General features: G+C 49.6%; 1 protein-coding gene across 1 annotated transcript; it reads left to right on the top strand.

The window, feature by feature from the left end:
* The first annotated feature begins 2,594 nt into the window (after positions 1–2,594).
* LOC107523860 (mannose-binding protein A-like) lies at positions 2,595–6,716 on the top strand. Its single transcript, XM_016195541.2, has 5 exons — positions 2,595–2,772; positions 3,751–3,940; positions 4,322–4,438; positions 5,588–5,662; positions 6,343–6,716. The coding sequence occupies exons 2-5, from the start codon at positions 3,760–3,762 to the stop codon at positions 6,714–6,716; spliced, it is 747 nt and encodes a 248-aa protein (XP_016051027.2). The 5' UTR covers positions 2,595–2,772; positions 3,751–3,759.
* The last annotated feature ends 10,789 nt before the right edge of the window (positions 6,717–17,505 follow it).

Below are 17,505 nucleotides of genomic sequence, written 5' to 3' on the forward strand. Positions count from 1 at the left end.
AAGGAGGGGGCTGCTCTACCCTAGAAAGATGGCATCTGTGGTGTGAGAGAGTGACTCAGCACAGGGATCCTGGCAGCTGTCCCCTCAGCTCTCTCCCTAGAACCACAAACCCTAGTTTCTCCTCACACGAGCCTAGTCCACTCTTCCTTCCCTTTGCTGGAGCTTAGGGTGAGTAGCTGTGAATGAGATTTTTGTGCATTGGTCCTTTAAGAGGCGTGTGTCTTTAGCAGACTCTGTCTCTCCCGGGTGCACAGAATGCTTGCTAAATACTCCCTGGTGGACAGAATTTTCACAGCCAGATGTAATGTGGGTGCCTCTTCCCAGCTCTGGTGCTCTGGGCTGTTGAGCTGGGTTTGGGGTTGAGACCCCATGCTCCTCAGAGGGAACTTTTGTAACTGAACTATCCCTGTGGAATCTCAGCCACCACCTGTGGAAGTGGGGCCAGTCCTTTTCATGTCTCCTCACTTCCTCTCAGTCTCAATTTGGCTTCTTCTCTAAATCCTTGGTTATATGACTTCTGTTCAGCGAGTCTTCAGTTGGTTATTCAGGTTGATTGCTCTGTATTTTAGTTGTAGTTCCAGTTTGGTCCTGGGAGGAGGTGAATGTAACCTCCACCTAGTCTGCCACCACTTTGGGTCCTCCCTTAGAGGATTATTTCTGAAGCTTGTCATCTCAGTCAGTTTTCACTCTGCTTATTTCCTACTGTGTTTGGTAATTTTTGCAAGGTGAACTCAAATTTACCTGATTCCATCCAGGCAAATCCTGAGGTGCCTGGGTTAAGGATAAGGTCCTCCAATGCTTTTACGTCCCCACAGTGCACTAGGTTGTGATGAGCTGAGACCCTTGAAACACTATTTTTCATCTTGAGGTAAACAGAAAAATTTATTCATAATAATCACAGCAAATAATGATGATAGCATACATTCAAACCTCAGATCTGTGAGAAGACAGACTTGTGGATATGCGTGCTCAGGGAGGATCTTTCCCCACAGAGTCACTGCTCTCTTATTACCCCTTAGCTGACAGTGCACATTCCTCCCCCCTCCTGCCTTATCTTCTTCCTTCTGTCCCAAGCTCCCCTTCCCCTAAGTCTATAGCACATATAGGGTCCTAGTTTTATGTAAGTCACTCAGTTTCAAATTTCTACCTCTCTGGGAGGTCTGTTCATTTGCTGTATGGATTGAATGTGCCTTGTCCTCGGAGCCTATTGGCACAAATTTGTTTTAGCGGCATCAGGAAACACAGCCCTGGGAAGGGTCTTCTTTATAAAGGGCCCCTCTTAGTGCCTGGCAGGTTCCTTTACAACAGGAATCTGGGAGGGCTGCTGAACATGGCACGAGGACTTGAGTACACAGGACCGGTGACTTTTGAGAAGTCAAAACACCAATCACAAAGCAGGGTCAAAGAAAAGTGACCTGGTTCCTGCTCCCCACTAAGGAAAAAGCAAACCTTTGAGTTGTTTGATAAAACTAAGTGTTTCAAAGAGTGAGAGTAAGTTTGGGGGAGGGCAGGAATCAAAGGTCATGTCAGAGACTTGAAAAAGACCACTTAATCAGCCTTTGCTGATAAAAACTGGACACCCGTGGAAGCCCAGGCATGGAGGAGCCATGAACTAGTCTGGTATCTGCCCCACTCATGGTCTCTGCTTCTCTCCTCACTACCTCAGTGGGTCCTTCTGTGTACCTCCAGGGTTGCACCCTGGAGACAGGGAGGTGAATCATATCGAGCTCCTGCCCTAGAAAAGTAAGAACCCTGAAAAAGTCATCACAGATGTTTACTCTAGCTGTAGAGAAATCAAGAGGGCTGCTTCGAGGACATGATGCTGGAAGATTTGGTTGTTCCATTAATGTCTGTTGACCCTTGACTCTCTTCCAGGTGAGGATACAGCAGCTGAAAAACAATACTTCTGTTCCTGTTCTAAAGGAATCGGGAAGTCGATATGCAGCCAAATAAAGATTATTTTACAGAGATAAATTATAGGCAGAGAATTACAATTTTAATAGAGTGGCTACTTAGAGTTAACTGGTTAGGGAAAGCCCTTTCTCCAGAGATAATATTTAAACTGAAATCTGAATGACAAACAATTCTGCAAAGATAGAAGGAAGTGTTTTAGGCTGGAACAGCTAATACAAATGCCACATTCAGCTTTGAATGTAGCTTATCTACAAATACTTCTCCTGGGGCCTAGCCCCATGACATGCCCAAGGAGGACATTTGATAAATGTTCTGAATGAGAAGGTTGGAATGAGCTGAGTCACTGTTGTCAGTAAACTAAACACAAGTGGAGGGGTGAATTAATTAGAACAACAGATACAGAGGTGTGTGCCTCTGTGTGTGTGTGTGTGTGTGCCTCTGTGTGTGTGTGTGTGTGTGTGTGCTCTCACATGCACATGAGCACACATGAGCATGTGTTTGGTTTGGTAGAATGTCTATGCATGTCCCCTCTATAAAAAATATTTGTAGGAAAATATCCTGAGAATCTGTGATTCTAGAGGATCAGTTGCCCAGCTACAGAGATGGATGCATGGGACGGAGCAATAGAAGGAGGAGAGCTACCCAGTGCTGTGCTGAAGAGCCCACCAGCAGCCCTGGAGAACTGCCCAGCACACAGTTCTAAGAATGGTTGTTTATTAACCTGGGGTGAAGGTCATGGGTCCAGCAATGTCCCTGGTCACCAGACTAAATGGGCCTGAAGTTGCTGAGGCATTTGCCAGAGACTGAGGCTGGAGGACAGCTTCCGTGCCACAGACTTCGTGCTCTGAGGAGGCCCTAGTAAGTCATTTCTGGAGGACAGAGGTGGAGTCCTGGACCAAGAGCCTGGCCATCTGACTTGATCCTGGTGAGGCCCAGGCAGGGGCTTTGGTGGGGTTGTCAGGCCCACTCAGGGCCTCTGTCTCTCTCTGACCTGTGGCATTTATGTTCTTCTTGGATCCAGTTGACCATCTGCAAACTGAAGGGTGGTCCTTGTGGTCAAAGGGAAGAATGGAAATGGGGTGTGTCTAAGCCTGACCTTGGCCTCCAGCACAATCAGGGAAGGCAGATAAAAAAGAAGATAAAGAAAGGAAAGATGGAGCAGAATGTGATAAGTGTCTTTCCAGCTCACTACTTCTCACTGGGCCCTGGGGAGGGGAAGGGCTCAGGGAGCCGACAGGGTAGGCCAGGGCAGGTGAGTAGTTAGGCAACGTTGGGACTAGCGGCCAGAGAGGAGCAGAGGGAGAGGCCTGTGCAGGCTGGGCTGCCGAGGCTTCCTGCAAGAGGGACCAGCTTGAGCAAAGGCTGGAGGGGAATCTGACAGCAGGGTGGGGTACAGAGTTGCGGAGGCCTCTGGGCAGCAGAGAATCCTGCCAGGGGAAGAAGAATGAGCTGAAATCCTGCCAAGGGAGTATAAACAGAAATTCTGGGTTCTGGCTGGCAAACAAAGAAGAAAGAGAGAGAGAGAGAGAGAGGGAGAGAGAGACAAAGAAAGGAAGGAAGGAAGGAAGGAAGGAAGGAAGGAAGGAAGGAAGGAAGGAAGGAAGGAAGGAAGGAAGGAAGGAAGGAAGGAAGGAAGGAATAAGCCTCACATTAGAACATTCCAAATCAAGGGAAAAAAGCACTGATCTAATTCTACTTACTTGTCTGTCTCCTCTCAGGGTCAAGGGCTGTGTGTCTGCTGTTGCGGGCACAGGGTCGAACACACCAGAGGTAGTAGCAAATGTTGACTAAACAAGATGAGATGAAATTATTTCCCTCGGTTTTCTCCACTACCAGGTGAGGACCATGTTCTGGTTTGTATCACTTCCTGTCCTTCTGTGTGTGGTGACAGTGTCCTGCTCAGAAGCCGTCACCTGCGAGGATGCGCAGAAGACCTGTTCAGTGATTACCTGTGGCATCCCGGTCACCAATGGCACCCCAGGCAGAGATGGGCGAGACGGACCCAAGGGAGAAAAAGGAGAACCAGGTACGGGAGGCTGGTCTGACTTCTTCAGTCTTTACTCCCAAGAGGGATCTAGCCCGGGGCCACGAGCAGGCTCACCTTCCGTCACGCTGGGTGATGCATCGCTCCGAAGGATTCTTGCGCAGGGCCACCCTCTCCTAAGCAGAGCTCTGCGGTTCTCCCGGATCCCCATTGCCACGTGGGAACTGGTGATGTGTGGTTGTCACACGAGGTGGCATGCTGCCCACCTAGGAAGCTGGCCCTGGGATGCAGGACGGTCTTCCTTCTTCAGGCCACCACTAGTTGGCTGGTGGTTTCTGGAGTCAGTGTGAATCTAGTGTAGAGCTTTTGGAGGAAGGGAATGAGCAATGGCCACTGGGTCACATTTCTTTCATCTTCCAATAGGGCAGGCGCTGAGAGGCTTGCAGGGCCCTCCAGGGAAATTGGGGCCTCCAGGGAATACAGGGGCTCCCGGGTTGCAAGGAGTCAAGGGCCAGAAAGGAGATCGCGGAGACAGTTCAGGTAAGGAGCCCATCCCAGCCCCGGGGGGGCTGAGGGGCCCAGGCCCTGGGGACTCGAGGCCAGGTGGGAGGCGACCCTTCTGCCCCCTGGCAGGTGCTCAGCCCTGCCCCCTGGCCTGGCACTCTCGCTCTTCCCAGGCTTACTTGGGGCCTGGAGGGATTCCCACGGGGGCCTGAGTGCAGGCTTCGAACCCTGCCACCCCCCCCCCAGGGCGCTGCAGGAGGCGGCCCCGCTCTCCTTCAGGGGGAACAGCCCAGTGTGAGGCTCCAGGGTGTGAGGGAGGAAATGGCTCCTCTCCGCTGTTGAATTTGCTTTTTGTCACAAAAATGGCATGAAAATGGTCTGCTTTATAAGACCCCTGGTGCAATAAATGAATTAATAAAGTCATTAGCCCTGGCAGGGGTGGCTCCATGGCTAGAGCGTCACCTGGGCACCGAAGGGTGGCGGGTTAGATTCGCAGTCAAGGACCCTTACCTGGGTTGCAGGTTTGATTTCTGGCCCTGGTTGGGGTTTGTGGGGGAGGCAACCAGTCCATGTGTCTCCCTCATGTTGATGTTTCTCTCTCCCTCCATCTCTCTCTCTTTTTCTCTCTCTCTTCCCCCTCCCTCCTTTCCTTCCACTCTCTCTAAAAAAAAAAAAAAAAATCAATGGAAAAAATAACCTCAGGTGACGATTAGCAACAACCAAAAAGTAATTAAATAAATTAATTCACAGTGAAATACAGTAATCAGTAACAACCGCCACCAAATGATGATCTCAAGTAAATATGTGTCCACTGGCCTTTCACAATAATAAAAATATTAGAGAGTTTGCCTGGAATAAGAAATGACAGTGTCTGATTAAGCAAAATTTTCTCTAAGGCTAATGAGTTAGGCCTTTTCTTAGAAATTATTATAATACTGCGATATTTTAAGGGGTGTGTGGAAAAAAGGATCCAGAGCTGTAGTTTAAAAGTTATTGTTATTGTTAGTTTCAGAGTTACAGCTTCTAAGAGTTATGAATTATATCTGGAGGGCAGGGAGACAGGGTTTTTCCTTTTGCTTTTTGTTTTCTTGTTTTTATTTGTGGTGTTGCTTTTTTCCAAAATGCTCTGCTCTCCAATTTAGGCCGTCTTTCTCCATAAATGCCCTTCTCCGTGTTGCTTTGCAGGTGCTGAGAGTGCGCTGGCTAAGTTAGAGAGAGAGCTAAGGAGCCTGAAGTCCGAACTGGACCACATCAAAAAGCGTAAGGCTTTTGTCCGCACCACCCCCCCGCCCCCCGCACCCTGGGTCCTGGCTCTCGCCTTTATCTTCAGGGCACTGCAGGTTCTCCGGAGGGCAGAAGGGAGCTAACATTTGGAACACATTATATACCAGGGCCCGTGCAAGGTTGGCCTTTTCTCATAACATGGTTTCATTCACTCCTCTCACCATAGCTATTTGTGAGCATTACACTTACTTTATTTACAAGTGAGAGAAATCGGTCCAGGAATTGTAGATAATTCATCCAACAGGACGCAGGTGGGAAGCAGCAGAGGAAAGGTGGCCTGGACGTCTGCTGACTGCAGAATCTTTGCTCCATCCCCAGCACCCACTGTTCTCAGTTGGCCAGCCATGCCCCTTTCCTGTCCTGATAGAAACCAACCAAGCCTGATAGTGGGGCCCAAGCCTGTTCCCCTATGTCCACCTGCACGGGGCAGCTTGTACAGAGTGACCGTGTCCAGGACCGGGTACCCAGGAGAGGCCAGGCGTTCTGCCGGGGCCTTGCTAGACCCCTGAGGAGCTCTTCCTCGCTAGGCTCTGCCCAGGCGCCTTGAGCACAGGCTCTTTGTCAGAGTCCCGAGTTCCCAAACAAGGGCTTTGTCACCCACCGTCCTGGACTGGGCTCCAGGCCAAGTCAACCCCATCTACCCTTTGGGATTTCAGTGCAAACCTTCTCGTTGGGCAAAAGATCTGGAAAGAAGCTCTATGTGACCAATGGTGAAAAGATGCCTCTTTCCAAAGTGAAGTCTCTGTGCGCTGAGCTCCAGGCCACCGTGGCCACCCCCAAGAATGCCGAGGAGAACGCAGCCATCCAGGATGTGGCCAATGACTCTGTCTTCCTGGGCATCACAGATGAAGTGACCGAAGGCCAGTTTATGTATGTGACCGGAGGGAGGCTGACCTACAGCAACTGGAAGAAGGGCGAGCCTAACGACCATAACCTGAAGGAGGACTGTGTGGTCCTCCAAAGGGACGGGCTCTGGAATGACGTGTCCTGCTCTTCCTCCTACCTGGCCGTCTGTGAATTCCCAGCCTGAGGAGGCAGGCTCCTCAGCCCTCCCGGGCTCTGCTGAGCTCCCTGCCACTCTGAAAGAGAAACAGTGACGGCTTCTCTGGCCCTGTTGACTCCTTCTTGGGGGTGGGAGGGAAGTGAGGGCTTGTACTGGACCGTGGGCTGGGGAAGTGAAAAGAGGCTGGCTGTGGGACATGAGGGTTTCTGGTCCAGTTCTTGGCAAAGGTTGGCATTTTCTCCTGCCTAAGAGCAAGCCACTGGGTTACAGTCAACCACGGAAGGGGGCCAATCTAGCTCTCTCCTTTTTCAGCTAGGACACTGTGGCCCCCAGAGGGCCCAGCGGAGGGCCACATCTGCCTCCACGAGACCCACCTCCTTTTGTCCAAGGGCTGCCAATGCTTGATGCCAAACTCTGCTGCCCTCGATTCCTTCCCATGGCTGGCCCAGCCCTATCTATGCCATGGATGCTGATCTAGCTGTTCATTAGCTGCACCAGAAAGCCCTCCACTGCCAATTTCCAAAATTGGCAATATCCAAAATCCACACTAGAACGTCTGAACCTGTAGAGAATTTTTATAAAAGTTTTTCTGGCCCAGCCGGGTGTGGCTCAGCGGTTGAGCATCGACCTAGGATCTAGGCGATCGGGGTTCGATTCCCGGTCAGGGCACATGCCCAGGTTGCGGGCTCGATCAGTGACTCTCATCATTGATGTTTCTATCTCTCTCTCTCCCTCTCCTTTCCTCTCTCTGAAATCAATAAAGATATATTAAAAAAAAAAAAGTTTTTCTGAACCAAACAGAGCATAGGCCTGGAAGCAAGACAACGGAGAAGACGCTTCCCAGAATGACGATTTGCAGCTTCCTTTATGCATTTGGAGTTAAGGAGGGAACGAAAGGAAGGTTGCCTGAAGGCGGAGAAGGCAGGGCAGGGGTTGGATTACAGGATAGACAACAAGACCGTGTGCTCTCTGGAGGGCGATTCCCCTCGAGAGGTCCGAAAAGAGGCACTTCGAAGGTGTGTTAACCTAGATGCCGGAGAACAATGGACACAGCTAGCTCAAGGCATAGATAAACCTTTTACTAAAAAAGAGAAATGCCTGGAGTGTGACTACTCGCTGTAACCTGCCCAGTTAGACATTTATGATGAGATCACCCTGTGAGGTGACTCTTCACAGAACCCCTTTTTCTTACACAACCACCGGTAACAATGATTAGTCCCAGGAATTCCCTGCCCCTGCCCAAGTGGCTGTGGCCTCCTTATAGTCACCGAGGTGATCATGAGGACAAAGGACAGCCTTTCCTTCCTGCACGCTTTGAGGAAACTGATCTGATAAGGTGGCGAATGCCATGATCACGGTGGGAGGCGAAAGGTCAGGCAGACCACTGACCTTCCTCTTCACAGGGCGTTATCGGTCTCAGTCTGTCCATGTTCAGAGTCCCCTTCCTTCTGTGATGTCCTTGCCCTCTTATAGGTCAATAGGTCCATTTTTAGTAGAAACAAGAGGAAAAACTCCTCAAGAGTGAGTTTCACACCCTGTGGGTCAAATGATTCGTCATTCAGTCAGCAAACCAAACCTCCCTCTGGGAAGGAATCTGACTCCGTGGGCCCACAGTCTTGCTCATGACCATGCATGGTTTTTAGCAAATCTCAGGGCTGGTGGAGCTGAGGATCTGCAGGGCCCATACCGCAAACTGAGGGGAGAGTGAATTGCAGCTCCAGTTCTAGGAGTCACAAAATGAGATTGAAAAATAGTTCATGAATGTGTCAAGGGCCACTTAATGAAATATTTTCGTTAAAATTAGTTTTCTTTTTTATTTTTCTTTGTATCTGAGCAACCAGAGAGAGCACCTCATGCTCAGGAAGTACTTGATGAGTATTTGTTGACTAGGTACACCAAAAAATCCCCACATGGGTGTGTGGATCGAATCTGAGAAGTGAATACAGGGAGAGGTCTCTCCCAGATGTGCTCCTTCTGCAGGACTTCCCAGGCAGGGGCGAGAGCTGGGCTGGACATACTGAAGGAATTGGGGCTGGTAGGATGCGGGTGACAGGGCAGCTCTGTGTCCCTGGCCTCTAGCACAACTACACTGTCACATCACTGAATTTTCAATCCCACTGGCTCTTCTTCAAGCACTACACTTGGGGGCTATGCAGAGAGTATTTTTGTGATATAGAGCAGACCAATTCCCCATTTTCAATTAAAATCCAGACTGCTTACCAAAGGAGGTGGGACTGCTTATAGTTTAGAAGCACATATCAAACCATACGACAAGGCAGATAGAAAAAGGAAAGACCAGAAACTTTTAATAAGAAGAGTAGATACACATAGAATGACTCAGAAAAAAAGGATTCCTGCAGCCAAGCATGAAAGTTACACCTGGATTTTCTCACAGCCAAGGAAACAATGAGGAAATGGACTGGTAAGCACCGTATGATCCTTTCTATCTTATGCAGTGAGAGCTCGTGGTCTACCCCAAGGGGAAGGTCTCCTTTGTTTATACTGTGCATAAAGAGCAGTATCTTCAGCTATAAAATTGTAGAAGACGCAGTCATGTGCTTCACATGGGTTGTTTCCCAGTATGTAATCGCCCCCCAGTCAGGGAAACACAGTAAAAATCTATAGGACAAGCGCAGGCTCTTCCGCTCCCCTTTCAGGCTTCTCCTTTGCCTGTTCTTCCCCTGATCTAGCACCCAGCCACCTTTTCCAGTCTCCTCTCTCTAAATGTAAATGTTTGCCCTTATTCGTCCTTCAGCCTAGCGTTGAGGCAGCCACCTCCACAACATTTACTCCCCTATTCTTACCAGCAAGCAGTGGGACCCATGCAAGTTAGCTCAGGAGGAGGCATTAATCTAAAAATACAGGATTCTCACGAGAGTCTAAAGATAGAAACTGCAGTTCATCCGGTCCTCCCACAGCCTGGAACAAGAAATTGTGGATTCAAGGCGATTCTCCAGACAGGCTCTGGCTCTCTCAGGGGCTGAGGGCAGACAGTTCCCTTCACCAAGAGACCTACGATGATGGACATGATTGACAGGGGACCTAATGAAACCAGAGTCTCCAAGGACAGACTTTTGGGGCTTTAGGCAGCACATTCCCCTTGGGATTTCAGGAATAGGGAGGACTCTGAGCGACCTCTTGAACCCCATTTTTTGCCATATCCTTTCCCTGGCTGGCTTTTGGACCAGGAGCCTGACAGGTGCATCTGAGCCACAGTCTCCCTCTGCTGACTCTGCGAAGAGTGAGGGCCTGACGGTCACGGCTCAGAGCATTCCTGGGAGTGAGGCTGCTGTCTAGACCTCTGTGGGGCCTGGGTTCGGACTCCAGGGTTATGCCCAAGGGAGAGCAAGGCCTGGGTCTCTGTGCCATGTTGAGGCTGAAGGAGAGGCAGTTGGTGGGTGGGAAATGCAGGGTTGGGAGCATCTCCCTGACTAATACATTGAGTAGCACATTAGCTCCCCGGGCCTCAGTCCCTGGATCTAAATTGACCAATTGGTCTCATCCCTGCAGGATCACCTTTCTTTGGAGTCCTACACCTCTGCTGTTCTCACTTTTAGCCATCCCCAAGACAGGGGACGGGGACTTTGGGTACCAGCTAAAGGCCTAGCATTCACATTCCTCCACCCTCCTTTGTGCCTAGGCCAGCTGTTGTCTGGCGCCCACCAGCACCAGGGGGCCACAGTCAGAGCATGGCCTATATGTTTGTACCTGGCAGAGCGCCTCTTACATGGAAAGTTGTTTGCTCACAGTTGTGCAACTGATTTGTGCTTTATAACCTGCCAGGAATCAGGGATTTATTTCCCATTAACCAGGAAGAGACCGAATGTCATCATGGGGATGCCAGGAAGGGGACTTTGCAAAGTAATGTTGTCTTAGTAACCCTGAGTGGCTGCCGGAGTTCTGGGAAGAGAGGAGGAGCTCAGGGCAGGGGTCTATCTGGGAAGGATGCTCCCAACCTTGGGTGAAAACTGCTCAGGCGACAGCGTCTCCAGCCATGGACCAGTGTCTTTTCCCGGCAAACGCAGGTGTCATGCTCAAAAGAAGTGGGATGCAAGTAACCACTTGTTAGCTAAACAAACACTTGGGGTTAAGCTGGCCACCGTCAACCCAAGGTCCAGCCTGCCCTGTCCTGGCAAGCCGAGTGCCTGTGCCACCTCCTGCGGCTCTGTAGAGCAGTGGCCAGCAGAACTGCCTGGAAGGCTTGACAAATCATAGGGTCAAGTTGGTTCCACTCTGGACCAAGTGCATCAAAATCTTAGAAATCTTCCCCGTTGTACTCCCCTAAGTGACCCAGAAGTTTGACCAGTTTTGGAAACCACTGCTCAAAATATACAATCACCACAGCTGCTGTCTGTCTGCCTCTCACCTTCGCAGGGAGGCCCTGGAGCCAGGAGCCAGGGCTTCTCCATCCTTGTAGGCCCCTCATGAGGTGAAGGAGGTCCTGCTTAACTCTATAATTTTGCACCCCAAATAATCTCAATTGATCAGTACCCACTAGTTAAAAGCACCTGCTGACCTGAATCCTTCCCCCTGCATGTCCAGGGTCTGACTGCCTCCTGACGTCAGGCAGCGGGTCTGGGCCTGGAACAGCTCTGGCGAGTGTCAGAGCGAAACACTGAGTGGAGAATTACGTGTACATGAATTTAGGGGTCTTTGTGCATATGTGAGTGTGTGAGTTTCTGTATAGAAACCAGCAGACCCAGGGCTTGAAATTCGCAGCATCCTGCTGTTAAGGGTCTCAGTTCCTGCCCCGCTCCCAGCCTATATCCAGGTGCCCTACTCTGAGTACCCCTCATTGAGGAGCATTGGCTTGGGGTGGTGTCAGGGACCCTGGGTGAGGTATGTGAGTGCTTGGTCATGGACAAAGGGGCCCACAAGTGGCCCTGAGCTGTGCACTGGAACCCTAGGGCTCAACAGAGATTGTGTGGGTGATAACATGATCCCATTCCTGCCAGGCCTTGGTTCTTATATCACCATTGTCCTCCAAAGTCTGACCACTGAATCTAAGGTTACTCCAACCCAGTCACCATTGCAACACTTGGTTTTATTTTCTTATTAGCAGTTGTAGGCACCTGAGATCATCCTGACCATTTACTGGTTTGAGCTGTTAGTGAAGCAAAGTCATTCAGAGGACTCTGGAGCCAGACTGGCTGGATTCAAACCTTGGCTCCACTATGCGGCAGCTGTGGGACCCTGAGCAAGTGACACACTCTGTGCTTTAGTTCCCTTCTTGGTAAAATTGGGATATGACTAGTGCCCACCTCACAGGGCTGTTGTGAGGAACAAATGGACTGACACAGCAAGGCAGCCAGGAGAGCACTGGCCCGCAGTGGGTGCCAGGCAGGCATTCGTTCCTGCGGCTGCTATGATGAGCAGGACAGCCTGTGTCACACAGTGAAGTCCCAGGGCCCTTAACAGGCCTGGGACCACATCACTCTCAAGAACTGAGAGTACTAAATGAATAAATGAGTAAACGAATGAATGAGTGGAGTGCAGTCCTCCCGGAAAATGTGGGACCCCACAACCTTCTCCGGAACTTGACTCAGCCCCAAGCTATGTCCAGAGCGAAGCAGCGGGACTTTGACGTGTGGCTCGGAGCACGGCTTCTTTTCCTGGGTAGTTTGGTTTAGTTGGGCGGCAGCAGTGGCTTCATGCTGCCCTCTGCTGGTGGCTCTAAGACAGGGCTGGAAACTCAGGTTCCCGCCAGGGGCCAGGTGAGTGGTGGGGTCCCCGGAGCCCCTTGCCTGCAGCTTCAGCTGTTCCTGCTTCCCCCCCTCCCCTCTGCCCCTGTTGCTACACCCACTTAGGACACTTTTCCTAAATGCCCCTGCCCTCGAGGGTCAGATCCAGACACACTCCCCTGGGGGACCTGTCAGCCCTCGCTGTCCAGCAAGCCCTGGGACTGGGGGAATTCTCTGCTCCTATGTGTGTCTGTCACATGTCCAAACCTTCACTGTGAACTCTACAGAGCAGGACCCACGTGCCACCCCACCCAGCTTCCTGCCTGCCCCCCTCAGGTCTCTGTGTCTAGGCTGATTACAGAATCCCCGCCAGGGCAGGACTGGCCCTGTGGAGGCTGGATTGGTGGACATCTCCCTGAGCTATCTCTTTGATCTTTCGGGGTATCCTGTGAAGTCCAAAAAGATCAAGCCCTAGGCCTCCCCCACCCCTACCCCTCAGCATCAGCAGGGAAAGACCGTGGACTTTTCTCTGAACCAGGTGTTTTTTTTAGAACATTGCTAAGTTTTACTTGTGATCTTGGTTGTGCGGAGGCGTTCAGGCTGAGGACCTGTAACTAAGGAAACTGCAGAGGCTCTCGTGGGACCTGCGAGGACACCAGGAGGGGGCTCAGTCCACAGAGAGATGGTGGGGATCTCCTGCAGGTCTCAAAGGGAGCTGCCATTGCTGTCCCACGAGCTGTCGGTCTGTGCTCTAACGCTGTCCTTGGGCTTCCTGGAAGCCCAGCTGGTGGAAGCACCGGGATTCTTGCAGAGGTCCCAGAGTCACCTTCACTTGGCTCACTGATGCAGCTCAGGGGGTCCCCCTGGTTTGGTTCCCTCAGGTCCTGCGGAGCAGTGCCCTCTTACGCCAAGAAGGGCAAACACTAGCACACATATTGCCCCCTCCTCCCCCGTGTCAGTGGCAGACTCAACTACCACCCATTCGGCCCGGAGGGGACCCTGGAAGCCGTCTCAACCCTGCAGTTATTACCAAGGGACCTGAGGTGGTCGTGTATGCAAAAGAACTCACTGTCCAGCCCTGCCTGGTGCTTCTGCCGAGTGCAGCTTCCTATTCACATAGGAAACCGTGGCATCGGCAGTCACAAAAGCGCTGTCAGCTGCCACAGGAGAGCTGCGTGTGTGACCCTTTACCGAGCACGAACATCCCCTGGGGAGCAAACCTTGACCAGCTGCGCTGACCGTCCCGTGCCGCCTGCAGTTCCTAGTGACCATCTCCCCGTACAGATGAGGGCGGCCTGCCAGGCACTCCGAAGGCAGGGACCAGAAAAGACGCTGTGCACTTTGGATTCACTCCGAGGACGACGTCTGGGGAGGGCAGGGGTGGAAGCGCCGCTGGGCCTGAGAGGGAGGAAGGATGGATGCATCGGAGACGGCTTAACTCCACACTCCGTGTCCATGCTTCTGCTTTTTTCCTTTTCAATAATGAAAGCAAAGGATACTTCCCTCTGAGTACAGCTTTAACTCTAGTCCATAAATTTTGGATACTTATTGCTGTTTAATTTGAATTTCTTTAATTACTACTAAGATTGTACATTTTTCATGTTTCATTACTATTGGCCATTGGTATTTCTTATTTCATGAATTTTCTCTTCTCATTCTTAGGTATTTCTCTTCTCATTCCTACTTAGATATTCATCATTTTCTTGTTGAATTATCTGTTATGTACTTTGCAAATAAATAAGCATTTCCATTTTAATCTTACATTGTCTTACTTTTTTGGCAGAGAAGTTTTATATTTTAGTGTGTGTAGCCAGATGTATCAATATTATCGTTCTGGGTTTTCTTCTCTGATATCGTTCTTAGATAGCTCTTCTCCCCTCCAGGACTACATAAGTCACTACTTATGTTTTCTTCTGATTTTGAATTTTATATATTAGTAAAAAATCTGATTTTATTTTCCTCTAAATGCTTAACCAGCCCAGCCAGCGTGGCTCAGCGGTTGAGCATCGACCTAGGATCCAGGAGATTGGGGTTCGATTCCTGGTCAGGGCCCATGCCCAGGTTTCAGGTTCGATCCCCAGCAGGGGGCATGCAGGAGGCAGCTGATCAATGACTCTCTCATCATTGATGTTTCTATCTCTCTCCTTTTCCTTTCCTCTCTCTGAGATCAATAAAGATATATTAAAAAAAGAAAAAATAATAAATGCTGAACCACTTAACTGAGAATTACTCATTGAACCATTCATTAGTTTTCATAATCTTGGTAATCTATTTTTATTATGCATATGATATATATGTGTAGACATACTTTGGCCTGTTTTTGGTGGTTCTTACATTGTTCCATCTCTTCCTGTGTCAGTAACACACTATTGCATAAAACCCTTTAATATAAGATGACCCAGTCCATTCTCATTGTTTAAGTAACTTTTCTGACTGTTCTGGGATATTTATTCTTTCATAAGACCCCCTGAAGAGGTCCTCCCAGACTCACCCTTTTTTGGAACTGAGTTTTGGTGAACTCACCTCCCTCTCACCCTCTTCCTGTCCTCTCAGGCCCTCTGTAGCCAGGGCCAGGCGTCCTGGGCTTGCTCAAAACCCAGCACCTCTTGTACCCTCCCCTTCCCGCCCTGATCCAGCTGTCCGCTCACAGAATGCATTCACTTGGCCTGAAGTTGTCATCTGTCCTTTGGCTTTGGCCTGACCCCAGCCACTTATGTGTGAAATGAAGCATTCGAGGAATTAATAAAAGTGCAAAGAGGTTGGCAGTGGGGTCACAATGCTATTTCCTCAGTTCAAAGGGCCTGGAAACATCTTGAAAACACTTTATTCAGACCTACAAACAGGCATACATACAGGAATTAAGGATTTCAGTCACTCAACTCGTTTATTTTTTTGTTCTATTTTTCTTTAAGGGAGAAGAAGGGAGAAGGAGAGAGAGAGAGAGGCATCGATGAGAGAGAAACATCAACCTGCTGCCTCCTGACGCCCCCTACTGGGGATCAGGCCAGCCACCCGGGCATGTGCCCCGACCCAGAATCGAACCATGACCTCTTGGTTCATGGGTCAGCGCTCAACCACGGAGCCACTCCGGCTGGGCTCAACTGTTTCATTTATTCTCTGTCTACTCACTAAGCAAATAGGAAGAGTACTGTTTTGCTCAGGTAGGGAGGGTCCTCATGGGTCCCTCTGTGTTCAAATTGTTTGAGCCTGGCAGTCTGAGAGAGATTATATTGTTTATATAAATAAAAGTCAAATAGGTTAATATTGAAAATTTATGCAGGAAAGATGGGCTAAGTATGCTGCAGTAACAACCCCCAAATGTCACTCAAGATTCAGGTAGAGCCCAGCCGGGCGCGGCTCAGTGGTTGAGCATCGACCTGGGATCTAGGCGATCGGGGTTCGATTCCCAGCCAGGGCACATGCCCGGGTTGCGGGCTGCAGCCGATCAATGACTCTCGCATCATTGATGTTTCTGTCTCTCTCCCTCTCCTTTCCTCTCTCTGAAATCAATAAAGATATATTAAAAAAAGGATTCAGGTAGATCCATCCAAGTGATCTGCAAGGACAGGTGCTTCCCATGCATTTGCTCAGGTTTCCGGAAGCTGGATTTATACAGCAATGTTAGAACCACCGACGCGTCTGCCATCACTGCGGCGGCGGAGGAGCGGGCGTTGCAGACGGTGCGCTTGCCCTCACCTGCTTCCACCCAGAGGTGACACAGGTCACAGACCTGCCTTCGTGAGGACTCTCTTATTGAAATATTAACACACACACCCCCTAGTAAAATCTACCACAAGATACCGGCTATTAGCCATAAAGAGGCCTCGTAGCCACAGTTAGATTGAACAATAATAAAGAGGGTCTTGGTCTCCAAGTAGCTTCGATCGCACAAAGAGATGGATCTTCTCTATTCTCCAGGCTAAAAGATTGATGGGTTTAAAAAAAAATGATTGATGGGTTACAATCATCCCCTCATTTCAAATCTATCTGTTGAGCACCTCCGCTGTGTGCAGGAACACAATTCTACAGCTTATTCCTAATGTTGGGGGCATGTAAGGCTGTAGCATCTATGAGGGTTTGACCAGGTGCCTAGATAAATACTTGACTTATATAAATTAATCTTATGTTTCCCCTAATAGATACCTGGATTCTTGGCTCTAGTATATAAACACAGGTAACTTGAAAAGGTCAAGGACACCATTAACCTTGAATTAAGAATATCCGGAAGGTAACAGTGAGCGAGAACATCCTGAACTTAAGCAACTCAGTTCCCAGTGTTCTGTATCAAGGGAATTCAGAACAGAGATAAGAGCCTTAAAAAGGGCAAACGTCAGGGTGCTCCCCACTGTCGTTCATTATGGGACGTGGGCTGGTCGAGTGGCAGGAGGGTCGAGAGCCAGGAAGTGATTCGAGAATATACCACTGAGCTGAACGGGGCTTCCCTGTGCAGTTGCTCGGCTGTCACCCTCCACGGATGGAAGGACCCCAGCCTGCTCCCACGACATCGCCTGGCACTGTGAGGGTAATAACATCTCCTGAGATGTAAGTCACACAGTCCTGGCTTCACTTGGCACCTAGGTTACTAGGGACCATGGCTACGATGGTTGGGTGGGACTAATACTATTTAAGATCTGTGTTGACCTCTGCCCATCAATGTGAGTGCAGGAGAGGTCTCCGTGCTCAAGAATGGGCTAAGACCTGAATTTTCCGAAATACTTGCCTTGTGCAACCTCAGCCCTTGAGCCACTTCAGACCTCTTCATTCTTAGAAAAAACACTTCCCTTTGGCTTAAATTATATCCAGTGCTTCTTCATTTTATTTGCAATAAAAAAAGCCTTTCTAAGCTTCCTGGCTGATTGGGTCCAGGGGTGGCTTCTGTATTGAAGATTATTTGCTCACTGTTGCATCACTGACATGTTTCAGAAGCTGCCAGAATTGGGGATTTTTTTCAGTAACAGGAAAAAGATCTTAGCAGAGAGACTGAGCTATATGCTCTTGGGAGATACAGCTTTTTGGGGGGTTATTTTGGTGTTTTTTTTTTAACCCATCAATAATCACTTTATTTAAATCATTTTTAAATTTTCAATTACAGGTGACATACTATATTATATTCATTTCAGGTATTATATAACTTA

This window comes from Miniopterus natalensis, chromosome 14 (genome assembly GCF_054644295.1).
Source record: "Miniopterus natalensis isolate mMinNat1 chromosome 14, mMinNat1.hap1, whole genome shotgun sequence".
NCBI lineage: Eukaryota > Metazoa > Chordata > Mammalia > Chiroptera > Miniopteridae > Miniopterus > Miniopterus natalensis.

Bases quoted from the DNA above. Each gene is read 5' to 3' on its own strand.
- LOC107523860 (XM_016195541.2), top strand. From the start codon at position 3,760: ATGTTCTGGTTTGTATCACTTCCTGTCCTTCTGTGTGTGGTGACAGTG. The intron at 4,439-5,587 runs GTAAGGAGCCCA...GTTGCTTTGCAG, and splicing joins AGATCGCGGAGACAGTTCAG to GTGCTGAGAGTGCGCTGGCT. The intron at 5,663-6,342 runs GTAAGGCTTTTG...TTGGGATTTCAG, and splicing joins ACTGGACCACATCAAAAAGC to TGCAAACCTTCTCGTTGGGC.